At 41.4% G+C, this 19,285-nt stretch overlaps 1 protein-coding gene across 3 annotated transcripts in view; it reads right to left on the bottom strand.

The window, feature by feature from the left end:
- Positions 1-18,916, bottom strand: part of lpgat1 (lysophosphatidylglycerol acyltransferase 1) — a 53,853-nt gene extending 34,937 nt beyond the window's left edge. Inside the window, exons 1-3 of one of the 3 annotated variants that reach the window (XM_084001008.1) lie at positions 17,949-18,916; positions 16,957-17,209; positions 234-352 (exon numbers count right to left, since the gene is read on the bottom strand). In XM_084001008.1, coding sequence (XP_083857134.1) covers positions 234-352; positions 16,957-17,194 — 357 coding nt within the window. In that variant the 5' untranslated portion in view covers positions 17,195-17,209; positions 17,949-18,916. Of the gene's footprint in view, positions 1-233; positions 353-16,956; positions 17,907-17,948 lie in introns of those variants that run through there. The other 2 variants (XM_084001009.1, XM_084001007.1) reach the window with 2 other exon arrangements.
- Positions 18,917-19,285: the final 369 nt, after the last annotated feature.

Genomic DNA, 19,285 nt, shown 5'->3' with positions numbered 1-19,285 from the left:
TGTGTACCGTTCCTCATGAACTCCTTATTTGAGGCAACTAAGACCAACAGAAAGGCTCAGACAGCAGCCTGTCTAGTAAAAATACAGACTGCAAAAAGCCCTGCAGGCCCGAGCTTCTTCATGGCTTTAATTTACACTGATGTCACCCCAGTTCAACCGTAATGTTGTTGTTATAGTCTTGGGTTTCCTACAAGGGACACAACGAGGCAACACGTCTCTCTCTCTATTCTTACCGTGCCCTTGTCCTGCAGGCACATCATGAGGGTGCACACGTCTCCCGTGGACTGGTGGTTGACGATGACCATGGCTTCTTCCTCAGAGATGGGCCGTACGTCGTCACCCCACTCCGTTACTGCGAGGCAAAATAAAGAGAGAAACTTTTAGTTCAACAGGCTGAGCAAATACGCTTCTGTTAAATGTGAAGTGTGGGGGTTTTCAAAAAAGAAACAACACTTTTGTTTACACTCGGTGTTTGTCACAAAGCCCACAGTGTAAACGTTTGAGGTCTAACCAACACGTTGAGAGCAATTTCATCATGACAAAGGCTGAAATCCTCTGTTTCCTTAAGATTAACACGATATGTGACGTCATCTACAAGATGAATGAAGTGGTCAAACCATGAAGTTGTTCTTTAAAAGACAGAGAGAGTTGGGCCTCTTCATCAGTTTTTATAATGTTTTAACCATGCACATTTGCTAGCTGCTTTTGTTGACATATTATCAACACCAACTGTTGATCAGCGAGACAAGTTAAGACTTTATTTATCCCTAATTAACAAGTAACTGCAGCTAAAGCGAACAAGGTAGAAAAAGATGAGAATAAACTGGTACCGACAGAAATAAGAGAACATTAACATAGTACAAAACACGTATGAAACTATGGTAAATATGTATTTAAAGGGAAGACGACAAAACGCAGACCATGTGCATATGAAAAGTTGTAAATGACAAGGAATAATACACGATAGTGATAATACAGTACTGTACAGAAAAATATAAATAGTAGTGATGGAAAAAAGTGACAGTGACATGAAACTCTGCTACATTTTGCCAAGCTGTTGATGAAGAGTGACGGATGACGAGATGAAGGAGCTGCGGTGGCGTTTCCTCTCGCACCGAGTATTAAATAATATAAAACCATGAGCAGCAGTCTGCACTGTGTTGCCCTTCTCCTCATTAGTCAATGGAGATTTCATCTCTTCCACGGATGCACACTCCAGTCAAAATTTACATTTATCTGCTTCTGTGTCACCCAGGTGTATTTTTCGTTCTATGAAGTATATAAAAAAGAGAAAACTACAAACCCATCTGCTAGAGTGTTTTGAAATAATTTGGAAATCTCTTAACTCCACCTTGACTAGTTGGAGCCAAATCAAAAACCTCCAAAAATGCATTGAACACTATTTTATAAGTTTTGAAAGTTAGTACGCAGAGAAAGTAAAAAGCAAAAACACTCATTTCTGAAGGCGACAAATTTGCTTTGAGCTGCGTTCATAGAGTGAACGTGAGTCTTTGAACACAGCTCAAAGAGAGGAAGCCTAACCATTTAAAATGTATTTATGTGTTACATCCGTTAAAAAGTATCGCTACGCTGCCTACAGACTGTCTGCCTGCTGTCTGATCCACACATCTGCCTTTCAAAGAGGAAAAACTTTATTTCCATCCACCTACCAACTATTATTATTATGCTGTTTTTCTGTTAATGTGGCCCAGTGAGTGTCAGTCCACCTCCAGAGGTGGTCGGGACACGCATCATGTTTAAAGCTGAACTTTCGGTATTTTTTGCAGCGTTTCGTTTAGTCATCACTAAACGTCTGAGGTGAAAAATGAATGGAAAAAAAGTGGTTAAGGGGGGAATGAAAAAGGAGAAGTGAGCTTAAGGAAGCAGGATCACCACCACTCTCACTACTGGTCACTGAGGAAACTATGTGAGGGAAATAAAAGGAACAGTTTGTAATTTTATGAAAGAGCCCAGAGATTTTGTACATGTCGGATCATCTGAGTTTTCATTCATACACTCGACTCTCAGATGTGGTTTTCTGGCACAGCTACGAGGTGTAGGAGGAAATAAACATATCCTAAAATAAACAAGCAATGACAGCTCAGGCTGAATGTCCAACAACTTTTAGTTACTAAAAATCAATGTTGAAAATTATTACATTGATTTTAAGGATATAAATGTTGGCATTTACCCTACATTGTTCCAGAAATGAAATTATTTCATAGGTCGGAAAGTGTTAAAAACAACTTATTTTTTATCTGTGAGCACTTTTATTGCACTCTGGCTAATTAAAGAGCTGTTATTTCATTATTACATCCCGGGGTCGCACAATGATATTTTCTCATCAAGGACAAAATGTACTGAACTACCTTTTCCTACCTTTATATTAGTATTTTAACTATAATCATTTGGGTGTCTGAAGTTGTACTTACGCACTCATTTCTTTGTTCAGGCAGCACTCATTTGTTTTTAGTACAGAACAGGTACAGCAGGTAACAGAAGATTAAAATCTGAATATTTTTAGTGTGAAGACGTAATCATCATCAGCAGCAGCAGCTCTCTGTGTCAACACCTCAACATTAACATCACACTTGTTGGTGTGGGAGCTCCCTCGCTGAAATAACATTTTAGACAAGCAGTAGGTTAAGTTTACAGGAGCTCAGGCTCATTTGCATGTCTACGATCCATAAATAATATTTCCCATATCAGTGAGACAACATAAGGTGTCCATGTGCAGCTGAGAACAGAACCAGGGCTTTGTTCGCTGTCAAAGCGATAAAAATAATACATTGCAAAATATAGCTGCAAGCTGCAGTTCTTTGGCCCAAGTAGAGGCACGTCAAGCAGGGTACACCGCACACACACAGGTACATCGAGGTCTTATCTACCCACAGAACCATTTTGATCAGACTAAATGTTGGAGATATGACTCATTTCCTGTTCTTGTGACTTCACAGCCAGTTTCATATAAATGTCACAGCCAAATTGTTTGGATTAATGAAATTAAAAAGGGAGTTTAAATCAACGATTGGGCGGTCAGTGTTATATCATATATCAGAGCTGGACTGATGATCCAGCTACAACACAAGGTCTGGGTTCAGATGAGAAGAGAAATTCACACTGAACTCTTTGTCAAAATGACGCATGAACACTCATGTATCTGCACAGGGGTGGGTAGGGTGTGAAAAGTGCTTCAACGGTCAGTTAAACCAAAGTCTATGAGAAAGTCAACAAAAAATTCATATTAACAGGCAAAAAACAGCTTTTTCCAACAAGCTCTGTACCTTCACTTTTGGTGCGTCTGAACTGAACTGAAAAGGAGACTCCAGCTGGAAATCTCGCCAAGCTGAACATTGCAATCCAAGACGGCTGCAGAAGTCAAAACGGTAACGCTTTAATTTACAGGCCGTTAATTACGTAATAATGTCAAAAAAAATTACCAATAAATAACAAGTAACTTCGTAGTGTAGAAATAACGATCAATTACATAGTAATGTCATGTTTTTCATAAAGGCAAAAGATTACACTTGCTTTTCATGCTTTTCATTTTTTGGGAAACGCCAGAAGTCTTTGCAATTGACCAACATTTCTGGGGTATTTCTACGCAATCAGTCGTTCTTTCTTGGCTATATTTCTTGGCATTACTATGAAATTGAACGTCATTTCTAGGCTATTTCTAGACATTATGACCGAATCAATTGTTATTTCTTCACATTATCACGTGATTAACAGCCTGTACATTAAAGGGTTACCGTAAAAAAAAAAAACCCATAGTGACATAGTGTTCTGCAGCACTTCTGCCTCATTTATGTCTAATTAAAACGGCTTTGCACACAGTACTGTGCAACTTGTATTTGTGGACATGTTGCCATGGTGTTTGTTCAAACAAACAAACAAACAAACAGCATAATGTACTGTTGTTACATTGCAACTGGTGTTGCCAACAGTGACAACAACAAGAAAGCAACAATGACAAGCTTTAACTGGAACATCGTGAAAATTGGGTTTAAGGCCATCTGAGCTTCAACATCCCACGACTTTTGAGGAGCATTGAACGCAGCATGTGACGGCGAAAGTGTATATAACCTGACCCCTCGTGCTTTTACAAACTGTTCTCCAATCACATACCTGTTTTGACAAATTCACTTTCACGCTATCTCAACTGACATGCCCTCGAGGTCAATGAACCACTGGGACAGTCAGCTCTCCAGACAAACAAAACTCTTGAGTTATCACTGTTTACTGTGGACGGAGTCGCTGGGAGCCATTTCTGATCCTTAAAACAACAATCCAGGAAATGCACCTCATTTTTTTCCATTCATGTCAGTGCTGCTGTGTTTTGAATCTGTGCAAATGTATCTCCATCTACAACATATTTTGAAGCTCACAGACTGTAAGTAGATCCACATTAGCTCATTGGTACTAAAAGGATGTACACTGATGATTGGAGATAATTAAAACGCACCTTTGCCACCACATTGTAAATCTGTGAACTGCTTATAATTCATACTCAGTGTTTCTACTTAACAAATGCTTTCAACCAGACAATGACTACTACCTCTATCAGCACCTACAGGGCTACATCTCCATTGGCCTGTCTGCCCTCTTGTCCCTGATTTACATCGTCAGGCCTCTATTGAGATCATGCAGGCTACTTCACCAACCATTCACCTGTGGCCGATTGTTGACAGGACACACACAGGAGCTGCAACAAAGGAGGAAATGCATCTCATGTGAGATGAGGGGGGGTGACAACAATAGCCCTGCTTGCTTCCTTTGCAATTTAAAAACACACTTGAGCAGCTCTGCATATTAACAGAGAACCAAGGGGGTGAAAGATTGAGCCGGGCTGCAGTTGTTTACTGGGAGTCCCCACAGCTCTGGGAGGGTCTGACCAGCTCCAGCTCTGTGTAATGCAAATGCTGCATCATTCAGGCTTCAGGCTGGGGAGTAAGCAAACCTTTCTTTTCTAGGGAGTCAACATTGGGATTTTCTGGCAGATTAAGGCCTCGTCCACACGAAAAACAGAGCTTCACCAAAAACGATCTTTTTCTTAAACTTAAAAAGACCTTTACTGTCCTCACGGAAATTTGTTTAACACCGTTTCTGTCTGGACGAAACGCCAAAACGATAAAATACTTGTATTGTGGATGAGCTTTAAGATAATTCAGACCCGATTCTACACACTAAGTTTAATGTTGAAACCAACACAGCACCAAGATACAGGGTGTGTCTCGTGCATGACAAAATGCTAAAGATAGATAGATTTCACAATTAGTCAAATGGATAAAGATTTCCACAGAGGGGGAAAAAAGCACCTTAATACATCAGCAGTGGGAATAAGGAGCTGTAGTTCTTATTTCTCAACAAATGAGTTTCCTGTTGCACACAAATGGCATCATGATGCATTGGCAAACGATAAATGTCAGGTTCTGGTGTCGGTCTTTCACAATCAAAGAGCAAGATCACAGTCAAAACAGGGAAAAATTAATCATAGCAGGAGCTGATATGGTAATTCCTCCTCCGACAGCAGCCTCAATAGACCACTTGTTTAAAAAATGTGGAATATTTTTGCCTCGGCACAATAATGTAGTGCAGCCTATGGTCACAGTCATAAGCACGGATGAGTGTGACTGGTTCACCTTGAAGATGAAGAGAAGCAGACTGGGGCAAAAAGTGACGAAGGATTCGTCAGCGCGGCTCTCAACAAGTGTGAAGCTTAAGAGATGAACAACAACACATTAATTAGACTACTGCCAAGAACCTCGCTGTGGGCGATCTGACCCTAGATATCATCATATTCCAAGATGTTTCTGCTGTAACAATAAATCATGTGAGGTGAGTTTCTTCTTCTCCTGAACGTGACTGAAAGAACCATTCGACCCTGATTTGAAAAATCGATTTTTCTTCAACTTGTGATTAATTCAGATGCAAGTCGCCTGAAGGATGAGTCCCTTTCAGTCATGTTTCATCACATACCAAAAAATATGAGGCAACATTTTTGCTTTGTTTACAAATATATATATATATGAATGTCAGGAAAAAAATGTTAATCACCATTAAATCCCATTAAATATGCAGTTATGGGTTGTAATAGTAATGCAACATACTTTCCAGCACACACAAGACATTCAGCTTAGAACAAATTTTGGAGTAACTTTTGACATATTTGCTTGAAACACGATCAAATCTATTATTAGGATTAAGAAATAATAGGCCAAATCGATAAAAACAACCAATAGTTGAAGCTCTGATCTCACCCTGAAGAAGTACAGAGCTGCCTGACTGACTATTATCAGGAGCACCATGACAGGAGATACAGGCCTGTTGATAAGTGAGAATTATCAGTCACTTAATTTCACAAGGTCATCAAAAATAACGTCCCCAACACTAAGTACAAGCCAACTGGTAAGAGACATGACCCACAAGTACATTTTCTAGGAAGCCTTTCAATGATCGTCCCACTCTCTAATCAGATCATCGACAGGAACTGAAAAGTCCTAATTATCTAGGGAGCCGAGGCCAAACGGTTGTAGACTCAGACTTCCTTGAAATGAAAACACTGCTAAAAAACCTTTTGGTGTCAATTCTGTACCTCTCGACTTGGGCAGATTTTACCAAATGCAGCAGGCGTTATATGATAAAGAGGATACATTTACATGAATGTATAGACACCTCCCTGGAGAAAGGTGTTTCAAGAAACCCATCGTATTAATCACTCCAATATGTTTTGTTTTTTTTAAGTTTTCATGACGGTTGCTGCACGATGCTCATATTCCACTAGGAAATCCAACCCCGGGCGATGTGATGCTAGCGATTCAGCATGTTCACAATGAGATTTAGCCACGTAATGCTAACACACACCTCGTTTACTCAGGAGGTTCATTAGCAAATATCGGAGGACACACTCCTTGGCTGCAGGCATTTAACGCAGGAAGCTCCCTCTTGCTTATTATGTTTATTGTATTATATTACAGACACAGATACGACAGCCACTTAAACAGACATTTGAGCTTGTTAATGTAGCCTAGTTGAGTATACACCGAACATGTGATACAAGCAACAACTTGATAATCAGTGTTCATCCTCTGTGTTTTTTAAAATTTTTATTATTGCACATGGACACGTCGTCTCAGCTGTAGCCTGGAGGCTCAGACTGTCTCTGAATCTTTCAACATTACACATCCTCAAAGAGGTTTGAATAAGTGATTCAAAAAGAAAAAGGAGAAGGAGGGGGGGAGAAAGTTGTTGCCATGTTCAATTTAGGCCCGAGTCTCACCTCCCGTCCTCAAGAGAAAAGCAACAATCCTCATGAGGACGAGAATCGAGAGCATATTTCTGGAAAAGTGACACATCTGTGACACCTGGACAGGGGGAGCGTGGGGGCGTACGCACCCTGAAGGCATCGTCATTTCATAAGGAGCGTGCCTCCACGCTCGCCGAAGTCCCCATTGTTGCGCGAGACGGGCATAAATGATATCACAGAGATGGGTCATCTGTCAGATGGAATACATTAGGGAAATTGTCTTTGAGAGATGACACAGTTAGCGTGGCAGGATGACAGCCACACTGCAGGAACAGTGTCTAATCCGGTATCAGTGGTCAGCTAAATGGTGTAGCGCTGACCTTGCTGCCCATCGCTACACCGCTTTCTCCCTCTCCAGAGGAGGAGAGGGATGTGGCGAGGTATCGCAACAGAGGACAGAACGGAGAAGCTTAGTGCTGCAAAAGAAGAGAAAAGAGGCCCCAAGAATATGTATATATTATATATACAGAGGTGGGGAAGGGGAGGATTTTTCATTGATAGTTAAAGCTCTTTGGTTAATGGGTCAACTGGGTGAGGAGTGGGAATTAACGTCAGTCTGCAAGCAAACTGCAAAATGTTGCTCACAGACACATCTTCCTGTTTCTGTGGACTTTGGCAGCCATAACTTACTTTTACAGTAACACTGATCAGTAGTTAGGACTGATTTAGGAGCGTGTTTGTTTGTTTGTCGAACAAGCAGTCAGGTGTAAGTGGCCGAGAACAAAGTCAGGTGGTGATCATGATGAAATCTAAACTATAAAACAGTTTATTTTATAACCCTGTCATAGTTTGCCACTGGTGGATGAGTAACAAGACATTACAGAACCAGAGACCAATTACAAGTTTATTTTTCAACCCTAAATCTCCCACAGAGTTTAATGTTTACTGCAGTCCTTGAGGAAAAAAAAAACACACATCATGCATTTCTGAACAAGAGGTGGGGCTGCGTTCACACACACACACACACAGTTACACAATAGTTTTTAGTATCCGGCCACTCATGAATCTGTAGTTTTGGGGATGTGTTGTAATGAGCGCTTAATTTACATACCCTGCTCTGACTAGACGTGTTTTCTATGTATCTGCTGCTGCCAGACACAACATCACTGTGCTTTTTTATTTTTTTATTTTCTGGTAACTCATTAAATGCACACAGTCAGAAACTGCCAGCCAGAAACCGTGATGATCTGATTTTCCTCCATTTTGTAGAAACTTTAAAGCTACTTCCTGTCGTTAAGTCTTGTAAACAACTCTTTGCTTGGCTTCGGCTGCAATCAAGATGATAGCGACTGTTTCTCACGCAGCTGCTGCTCACAGGGCATCTAAGGATAATTTGCATCAAGTTCAGTACATTTCACCTGTCGTGTTGTCAAGGCAAGTTTCACTTAAACAGCGCCGATTCACAACAAAGTTATCTCAAGGCACTTTACAAACAGAGAAGATGTAAACCTTCTCTTCGTAATAGTATCTAGAAACTCAACACATCCCACCAACAGCAAGTGAATATGGCGACAGTGGCTAAGTGCAGGGCTGCAAATTAAAGTCTCATTTACAATGACCAGCAGCTGTAGCTCTGCCTGTAGTTAAAGAGGATCTATGCAGGATTTGTAGCTCAACTATGCTACATTTTTACCTTAATTAAACAGCTCTGGAGTAATGGGATGGTTTAATAGATGGCTTAACTTGTTATAAGGGACAATGGAGGCTCTCTGCCTTCCATGTGTGTCACTTGTTGCATCTCTTGGCCAAAAACCGGAGCCGCCGCCCCGGTGTCCCAGCTCTCGTCTCTGTGGCACCACGACACAAATGCACCCTGTAATCCGTTTATGACAGATTTAACTATACAAATGTACGTGTTGTAACATCGTATACGATATATAACATTATCTACCGCTCTATTGATTGATTTCTCGCCGGCTTCGTTGTAAACAAATGCACATGGCCGAAAGGAGGGTTAGTAAAACAGCAGAAACTATGGTGGGCGACGTTAACAAGAGATTATGAATTACCGGGTGTGTTGGTGTCACAGTGGCGTAAAGCAGTCCATGTTTCTCACAAGACGAGATCTGTTCTTGACCTGTCCCTGAGACTTGATCTTGTAAGGTTGTTTTTTTTTGTGGTCAAGAGACGCTAGGTGGAAGGCAGAGAGCCTCTATTCTCCCTGTAAGTCATTTAACCATCACAATTACTCTGAAGGTGTTTAATTAAGGTGCAAATCTTGCATAGTTCCTCTTAAATACACATGTGACCAGCCTGTAAGACCAATGCAACCATGCTGTGGAGGCTCAGTGAAGCTGCAACACTCACTGTAAAGAAAATTCACCTGTCTGATAGATAAAACATAGTGTCCCAATCTTACCAACTGTTTCCGACACATTCAACTCTTGGGCCACAAATATCAACCTTGTGGCATTAGAGGAAAAGTCAGAGGGTTTATCAGAGTCAAAGATTAAATCCTTTGGGAACCACGAATACATCTGTACAAAATACCACGGCAATCCATCTAACACAGATGGAAAACAGAGGTGGGTCGACCCCACATCCCCATCTATTGTGGCTAAAAAGAAAAAAAGGGGGCACATTTATCACGAGTTAGGTCTAACAAATCCAATATTGATCAGGCTAAAACGATGACCTAATATAGGCTAGGGGCAGGAGTGTCAGCAACGCTTTTGGTATTGTCCAACAGCATAAACATCTGGAAGTTGAGTATTTATCTGACATGTGAAATAGTTAGTCATGGTCCAACCTCACAGGGACTGGTTAAATTGGGAGAATGAAACGGAGAATGACACCAGGCCAAACCCAGACCGGTTATCTCCATGTAGGTTCAATGGAATAAATTAGGTCCCATGAATTGCCTTTAATTTCCTGCCCTCATTAAAAGCTAAAAGTCAATTTGACCCCCATCCATTCCTCCTAAAAGTTTGTCTAATCAATTACATCACAACACATTAACATTAAAATATGGATTTGCCACATAATGCGTTGCTCATGCACATCAATACCCCACAGTCTTTCTGTACGCCAGGGAGGGAAACATCAGCCTCCACTTATGCAAACATGTTTCAGGGCTTAGGAACAAAAGTGATGTTAATTCCCATTCATGCTATCGCCCTCTCATCTGAACTGAAGCTGCAGGGCCATTACATCACATTGCTTGGCCTCCTTCACTTGTACTACAAGACATGACTGCATTATCACATATGATATACATTTTTGTTGTTGTATTTTAAACCAAAGTCTGTTAAAAATCAAGTAAACCGTTTAAGTGCACACAGCTTTTGCTTTTTCACTGTGAATTATGTCCAAATGTCTGCTTTGGCAGCGTATTCTTATGTTGCCTCTGGACTTTCTTCCTTTACATTGATCACAAAGCCGAGCTCATGGAATATTCATTTAAAATACAAGAAGAAATGCTCGCTTCAAACAGGAGGCTGCCAGACATTAACTCAACGACGACCGAGCCCGCCTAAAGTTGATGATAAACCAAATAAAGAATCATAAAGCTGTAAACTGTCCCAGCCAAACAAGGGCAACAAAGACGACTCAGAACAGCCAGGCGCCCATCAATCAAAGATGATCAGTACACACCCACACAGTCCACAGAATAAGTCCAATCACACTGATAACACTTCTGTGGACGTATCCTGGCTGTGCAGAGGCTTCAAAGAATAAGGGGCAGCTCTGTTTGAGCTTCAGAGTGATATGAACTGATACGATCTTTTACATCTACTCCAGCCCTGCGGTGCGGATTGCCTAGCACACCTGAAATCTGATCGGTCCAAAACATTTACAGGAAAACTGAAATCCAAGTTACACATATACACAGCAACCTGTCCTCGCCTTGGCAGACCTAAAGGACCGAGGATTTGAGTGCAACAATAATAAATTGATTGATGGATGTATGGCTGATACCAGCTTTTACATGACAGTAAACATATCTGAATATCTGAGGGATATTTTGATAAATAAAACAGATTCTAAAGAGCAAAAACTTTTTTCCCCCCCACAATTTTCTGATACTTCATAAACCAAATAATCAATCAGTGCAGGTGTAATTGAAAATGTGAATAATAAGTTGAGCCCTGGGTCAAACAAAAACGATTTTGCTATTGAGACTAACATTGTATTTTGACTAATGTAGTAACTCGGAAAAACAACATGTTGATGCATTATTTTCATTACTGATTCAGCTAATCAATTCATAATTAATTCATTTTCTGCTGGGTGAATAATAAATCTTAAAATATCATAATGTACATGTGAAGTGGAGGAGAGGCTGGAGTTTGCTGCTCTATTCCTGGTGATGAGAAGACGGAGATCTGACGCCTGTAGCATGTTACGGTCATGTGATCTATACATCACGTTCCCAATATGATCAAAGAGCAGGAAACAGAACGTGTAACTAGGAAACAAGTGTTCGGTCTCTCTCTCCAATCTAATAGTCTCCATCTTCGTCCTCCTCACGGGTCCAACAGACCACCCACTCGTTGCACATGCAATGAAAACCTAATCCTGCCGGCTTTAGTGCACCTGTTTGTGCCCACTGTTGTGTGTGTGTGTGTGTCTGATCAGACCTCATGCAGATGCACTGCTTTTGTCAACAACAGGGGAAAGGGGGTCAGGGCCAATGACTATACAAGCAAGTGGCCGCGTAACCGTAATTCCACTTAATACAGTACAAGACTGTTTCTTGGAAATCGTTCATACTTGGGTGGTTTTCTGAGGTGACTTGTGTAACTGTCCAACAAAGAATTTATTTATTTATTTAAATAAATAATTTGAGGATGATTCATATTCGACGCATGTGGCCGACAGTTCTCTGAAACGCTTTTCTCAAATAATTAAGAATGATTCTGCGAAGTGGGTAAACAAACTAATGACCATTAAATTGTTGCACCGGTGCCACAGTGCATCTGCGGTGTCCGTCTGCTGACACAAACTGAATGGACACACGGAAATGGGAGAAAAAAAAAAAGAAAGTGTTGTGTACAGCACTTTAGTCAAAATGTGCTGGTGACTGTAGAAAAGAGGCATCAGCACATCACAAAGCACTGAAACCTGAAGTAAGTGTAGTGGACACACAATCACCTCAGTAATGACGTGCAAGTATGTGATGTCAGCTGACATTATGACGTCAATGACTGATGATGCACAGGGCTCCACACTGACCCTAAACTGGGGCATTTTGCCCCTAATATTTGAGACAGTGCAACCAGTAAATCTGCTGTTGTTGTTTAAAAATACTGGTGAAATGTGGAAGAGACAACTCAAAAAATCTGAAATCTGTCACTACAGGTGGCAGGCCAATGTGTGTGAGGATCACAAATTAAAAGGCAATGTGAATATTTGCTTTGCAAGATGATTTATGACGTGAAACCCATAAATTTCCTGCCTGCACTCCTATAATTTCGAGTTAGGGGCCACTGTGCCGCAAGTAAAAAAAAGGTTAGTCAGAAGCCCTGACACAATAATACACAGTGTGGGTTTGGTTAAAAGGGTGTCACAAACACATGCAACATATTATCATGGCTAGGGTCAACCTCTCTCTTTATCAGTGATTTAGTTATGGATAACTGTATCTGAGGGTTTGTAGTTAATTTGCCTCTCACACGTTAACCTGCCTGCAGAGTGGCTGAAACTAATTACAGCCCATCTTTGATGTTATACCAAGAAAAGAAAAAAATCTCCTCATGAGGCAGGTGGGAGGCAGCCCTCACTTCAGTTTCAGCCAGAGGTCAAGGAACATTTAAAAAGACACGCAGAATACAAACATCTCCCAGAACAGACACACAAACCTTCATGCATAGTAAACCTATGCAGCCAGCAGGTATCAAAGCTAGCAGCTCAGGTTTGCTATATTAGCCATGCCTAGCTCAGCTTACAATCACAAAATCACCATCTGTGTACAAACCAGGAATAACACTCAAATCCACTCCAATCAAGTCAGCTGCTTCGTTAGTAACAGACTGAGCTGAAGCTGAAGACCCCAAGCTCCAGAGTCGGAATAAAATTAATAAATTCATGTTGCTTTAATGACACAAACCAGTTGAGTCATGTTACTAAAAAAAACTAACTTTTCCAACAAGTCATCTCCAGAATTATTGTCTCTTCTGTACAAATTATCCTAATGATGAAAAATACGCCATGTATAATACTGATAACATGATCTATGTCATCTACAAAGCACCATTGTTCTGCCTCTCCAGTGGCGCTGATGCAACATCCTTCATGTCTGATAAGCAATGCTCAGCTTCCAGACTGCATTGTGTCAGGCTGTGAATGCATATTCCCATTTCCATGACACACATCCTGCATTTCTTCAGTGCATGTGCCGGATGAAAGGAGCAGTGAGTCTAAATATTCGTTCTGTCTGGGACAAAAGTTACCTGAGAAAAAATATCTGTCTTTCTGCATGTACGTAAATAAATAAATATGCATGTCATTCATTTCTCAATCAATCTCGTCATCATTGTCTTGATTATTTGAGTAATTGTTTGGCCAAAAAATATGCACAATTTCGACAGACTGAAGATACTGTGAAAAGCTAAAAACATATTGTTAATCTGATAAACTAAGAAAACCAGCAAACTTTGAGATGCCAAATGCAATTTTTTTTGTTGTGCGTTTGTTTACAACTCATTTACCGCAGATGAATAATCAACACATTTTTGCAGCTCTTAAGGAACATGGATTTTTATTGTCTTTAAATCAGTGTGTCTTTTTTAATGAGATGAGGAATCAAAAATAAATAAATAACTGGCAGATAACATCTTAGCTCACAGTGAATCAAGCTACTGCATTTAAATTGAAATGGGGCGGCTGCCAATATCTGAACATGCACAGTGGAATCCAAAAAGTTTAAGACCACTTATCCATTCAAGTGCCTGGGAAAGAGGCCTACAGTACGTATACATACTTAATAATTTACAGCTGTTTCTTGGAAGGAACGGGGGAGAGGACTGTGTACTACAAGTGTGACTGTAAAGGTGTGACCTTGGACAAAACCCAGAGCTTTATTTTTAGGATTCTGAGTGTTGTCCAGACTTGGAGCTCATTCACACGGTGCAGGGAGGGAGCTGGTAGTTACACGGTGCTGTGCCTTGTGAAGCAAAGGTAATGGGGTTAATTTGACTCACTAGCCTTGAAATGCAGGTCACAATACTTGACGCTTGCACGAGCTCCAGGTTTGGTCTACTGCATGCTAACTCTTCGACTAGGGACAGTTTATATAAAGTTATATTTACTCCGGCAAAATGTTTTCTTCTGTGCTTAGTAACTGCTCAGACCTGCGCTACAGTGACAATAAAAACAAACAACCCTGACATGTTTGCACAGAGCAACACAAATAAAAAAAGGAGGACATTCAAATTACTCTGTAATGTCATGTCACTCTTTTTATTTCTTTTATTTGCATCTGTGGCTTCTTTTAAGTTAATTTTAGGGCTTATAACTTTGCACTCACATTCATTCCCCTGTGGCTCCAGTCAGTCAACTTTTTTTTTCTGTACTTCCTCACGAGTCTCATAAAAACTCATATGAAATAATTTGCAGGCAGTGAAGTGATAGTTTTAAAAAACATGCGTAGACTGATACCTCACTGCTCATTAAATAGCTGATGACTGATAATGCACTGTGACTGCAAAATACACATATATTATGCCTGCTCACACTTGACTCACATTAATTTGATCAATTAATTAACTGCTACAGTTTTACATTGTTGTAAAAACGTATCTGTGAATTTAAAAAATAAACAAAATTTGACCATTTCACTACATACAAGTATAAATGTAGCCAAAAGCGCAGCTGGATGTACAAATATATGAATGTCATTAATACAAGAAGCACAAGACTAGTGTGAATTTTCTAAAATACGCTGCTACATCTGATTGTCGCAATTCAACCAGAGTCCTCCTCCACATACTACACCTGGATGGTGTCTCACTTCCAAAACACTCTCACTGGTCTGTAACACATATTACTCAACAAAAGACCAGGTGTTCTATAGGCTGAGAGCTTTGCAATATTAATCAGCGTGCCTTGTTGCGCCCCATGTTCACCACTTCAGCAATTTGTAAGCATTTTGCTCACAGCTCTGTGCAACCAAACACCCCTGACAGCCTGAATCACTTCACCATCCTCAACCAGCCAGTGGAGAGGAATCAACAAATGTGGTATGTTCTCTTTACAGCAAGGGAAAAAAAGCCTTTGTGAATCAAGTATTCAGCTAGACAGCAGCTCATACATTTCTTTTCATTATGTGTTAAGCCTGATTATTCAATTAGAATATGAAATATAAAGAAAGTTCCTGCCACTGTTATACAGAGCCCAAGGCCATGTCTTCACATGTACTGTATGTTGTTTTGCCAAACCACAAACCCAACACACAAAAGATGTAATTTGCTGTCATATCAGACAAGCAGTAAATCATCACACATTTGATAACCTGAAACTACAAAATCTGGCATTTCTCTTGAAAATCAACTGAAACAATCACCAAGTTATCAGAACAGCAGGATTAATAAGTTATTTGTTTGAGCTCTGTGAGTAAAACTCCTTGTTCAGGTGAAAAGGTACCATATGCACCAAAAATACAAATGTGACTATGTATAACTGCATAAATAAATAAAAAACAGCCTCAGCTATGCTTTTCAAGGTGAGGAGGGTTTCACAGCATCACTACAATAGAAGAAAGTAATCTTGCTTCGGATGGAAATGCTCTATTGAAAGTGAAGCCAAAAGCAGCTGTGCCACTTAAGATTCAAAAGAACGACGAGCATTTCTATTCGTTTTCCTTCAACTACCTCATTTTTATGCAACCGTCTGCCCTAACCCTGTCACTGACTTATTTCTAATTCAGGACAAAGAAAAAAACACTTAGTGACAGAGGGCAGTGGGATGGCAACTACACATTTTTTGCCTCAGTGTTCATACAGAGGCCAGCAGTCATCGGCTGGGGGGAAATTAGCCCCAGTTTGTACCACTCATTTATTGACATTTGAGTGTTTTGAAAAAGCACAGACGGTTTTTCAACAGCACTCATCACCATCCTAAAAAACTCCTCTATTCAGCTGGATGAAAAAAACTATGTCTGCTGCACAACAAGATGGATATTTCATCAATTTTTAATGTTGTAACTTTACTCTGTGATCCAGGTAGAAGGAAATGGCATGTCTTTGTTCTTTTTGTGCAAAAAAAAGTAAATACTAATGCATGATTTCACAAGAGATCTGTGACTAATAATAGTAAATTTTACATTTTGGGTTCATGTTGTAGGATTTAAACAGCTATCGTCTTGTTTTGACTAGAAAGCTGCATCATAACTTATTATTGTGCAGCTAACACAACAACACTTTTTCATCCAAATGTTTAGAAGAGTCTGCCCAGAATATCTTCTAAACTGTTGTATAAACAATCTTCTGCTTCATCTTTTTCAGTGAGACGGATGTTTACCTCTGCAATTCTAATGTAAACACATAAAGGACAAACAAACCCCATGGTGCAACTTTACCGCCTTTAGAGCAATTTTGAGCAAAGCTGATGGGAAACATCAGTAAAGCTACTATTATTAAACCAAGTATGGAAATATACATGTCTATGTGCAATCCAGAGCACAATGCACAAATAATACACTATTATCTTACCTGTGTAGCCTGCAATCCAGCCCCAGGACGACACCATGGCCAGCAACCACTTGAACATGATTCCTTCAATGAGCCAGAAAGTGGACCTGTCCCATATTCTCAGCGGCTGGAGGAGCAGCAGGTAGAAGCAGTAGGAAGGGATGGCTACACAGTTGTTGAACAACATAAACACGAAACGGAGCACAGCCTTGAGCAGAACCCAGCCCAGTTTGCCGGCCCCGTCCAAGAGCTGTGCCATCCTGATACACACCGTCTGAAAACACAGAGAGAGAGAGACACAACAGCAGCAGCAGCAGCCGCGGTGGTTGTGGTTAGCATCCCCCGGCTTGTTTGACATAAAGAAGAAGCAAAAAAGAGAGACAACAACACGAGTCATGTGTGTACTTAACATAAGCAGGACTGTAAACAAACTGACTTGCTCTAATCCGCAGAAGAAGCAACCAATGGTAAGACGTGTAAAACACACTCCTGAGAGGGTCTGCTGCCGCGAACCGGTTCAGGGTGAGGCTACTGCACGAAACGTACACGAAAGGCGCGTAGTAGTGGAGGCTATTTTCAGATTATTAAACCATTAAAGGGCTTCATTCGGGGTTTATTACTGCTTGTACTGCCCCGATAGCTAGCCACCCAAGCCTAGTACCAGTACCAGCACCAGTAATACACGGCGAAAGACAAGACACAGCACCATAAAAGGACCAGCCAGTCAGTCAGTCAGCGACGTGGTCATGATGACATGCTGCTAGCTTAGCACCACCAGCAGCAGCAGCACCGTGGGGCTGAGTTAGCAGCATTAACGGGAACAGATGTCATTAAACGTCGTGTGTGTAAAACATTATTGCGAAACATAATAGAGGCAATTCATTCGCTCATTCATAGGCACGCACGGTGTGTTTTTGTTTTATGACACTTGTGCTAAATAAAACCCTCAATATCCGTGTGTGTCTGTGGTAGTCGACCCACCCCTGTGATTTAGTTAAAGTGTTGTTACTCACCCCAATTTAATGTCAGTGAAGCATCCAAGGACAGCAGGCTGGGGGGGTTGGAGGGGACGGGAAATAGGGAGAGAGAGAGACGGGGGGGGGGGGGGGGGGGGGGTGTAGCTAATTGCTGGAGCGAGATAAACTAATATCACGTGTAGCTATATCCTTAAACGGTGGTTAAGTTAGCAATCTCTGCTGCTAGTTGACATGTTTACCCTCTTTAATAACGTGAAATCCAGGCAGAGCGGCGGCGGAAACGTCTGATAACGTTACTACTACTACTACTACAAACCCCGTCATGTAAAAAAAAAAAAAAAAAGAAAGAAAAGAAAAGGAAAGAAAAAAGAAAAAGAAGCCGCAATTGCACCCATTTAGTTATCGTTATCCAGTTGGGGGGGCTTCTGCCTGCTGCTCCGGTAAGGGAGAGAGGGAGGGGGGGCGGGAGAGAGGGAGAGGGGCTGCACGGTGTCTGGACCGTTAGCTCGCTAGCTAGCTAACTCGCTGCTAGCAGGCAGCTGCTGCGCTCAAGCGTCGCTGACTCCATCTCAGTCAGAGACACCGGGATAAATAATCCACCAATGCATCATCGTCTTCTTCATCTTCATCATCATCATCATCCCCGCCACCGCCGCCGCCGCCACCACCACCGCCACCACCACCGGAGCCTCCGCCGCCACCGTCGTCGTCGTCGTTGTGGTTGTCGTCAAGTCGTTAGCTAGCTTAGTAACCGAGCTCCCATTAACGGTTGTTGTAAAGCGCGAGGCGGCGGTTGGTTTTGGTTCGTTCGCTCGCTCGTGCCGGGGGCCTCCTCCTCCTCCTCCTCCTCCTCTTCTTCTTCCTCCTCCTCCTCTTCCTCCTCCTCCTCTCGGTCAACGCTGCTGCTGCTGCTGCTGCTGCTCGTCGTTAGACAAACGCCGCCACACAACGCTACGCACACACGACATGTGCACATCAGATGAGGAGGACACAACAGCAGCGATTTCTCGTTTCTCGGCTAGTGGCATCACCCGTTATCCCTCTCTCTCCCTCTCGCTCTCTCCAGAACCCCGGTGGTTGGTTCACACGGCGTCAACGTGCGGGAAAACAGCGCGCGGACGACGGAAACTGGTCCGACGTTCCTTCAAAATAAAAGCTCCACGAGATAAGCAGGATTAGTCAAATGAGTGAAAGGGTTAAAAAAAAAACTGATGCTCAATAGCTTATCAAAAGTAACTACCGTAATTGTATGTACTAATCATTTACAGTAATGTTATTAATGTGCACTGTCCCTGTTTCAAATAAACTTATTATTAGTAGTAGTAGTATTAGTAGTAGTAGTATTGATATTTTACACTTGTTTGTGGGTTTAG

This window comes from Trachurus trachurus (assembly GCF_905171665.1).
Source record: "Trachurus trachurus genome assembly, chromosome: 24".
Lineage (NCBI taxonomy): Eukaryota > Metazoa > Chordata > Actinopteri > Carangiformes > Carangidae > Trachurus > Trachurus trachurus.
Note: the sequence above shows the minus strand (reverse complement) of the source record. Positions and strands in the feature narration are given on the sequence as shown.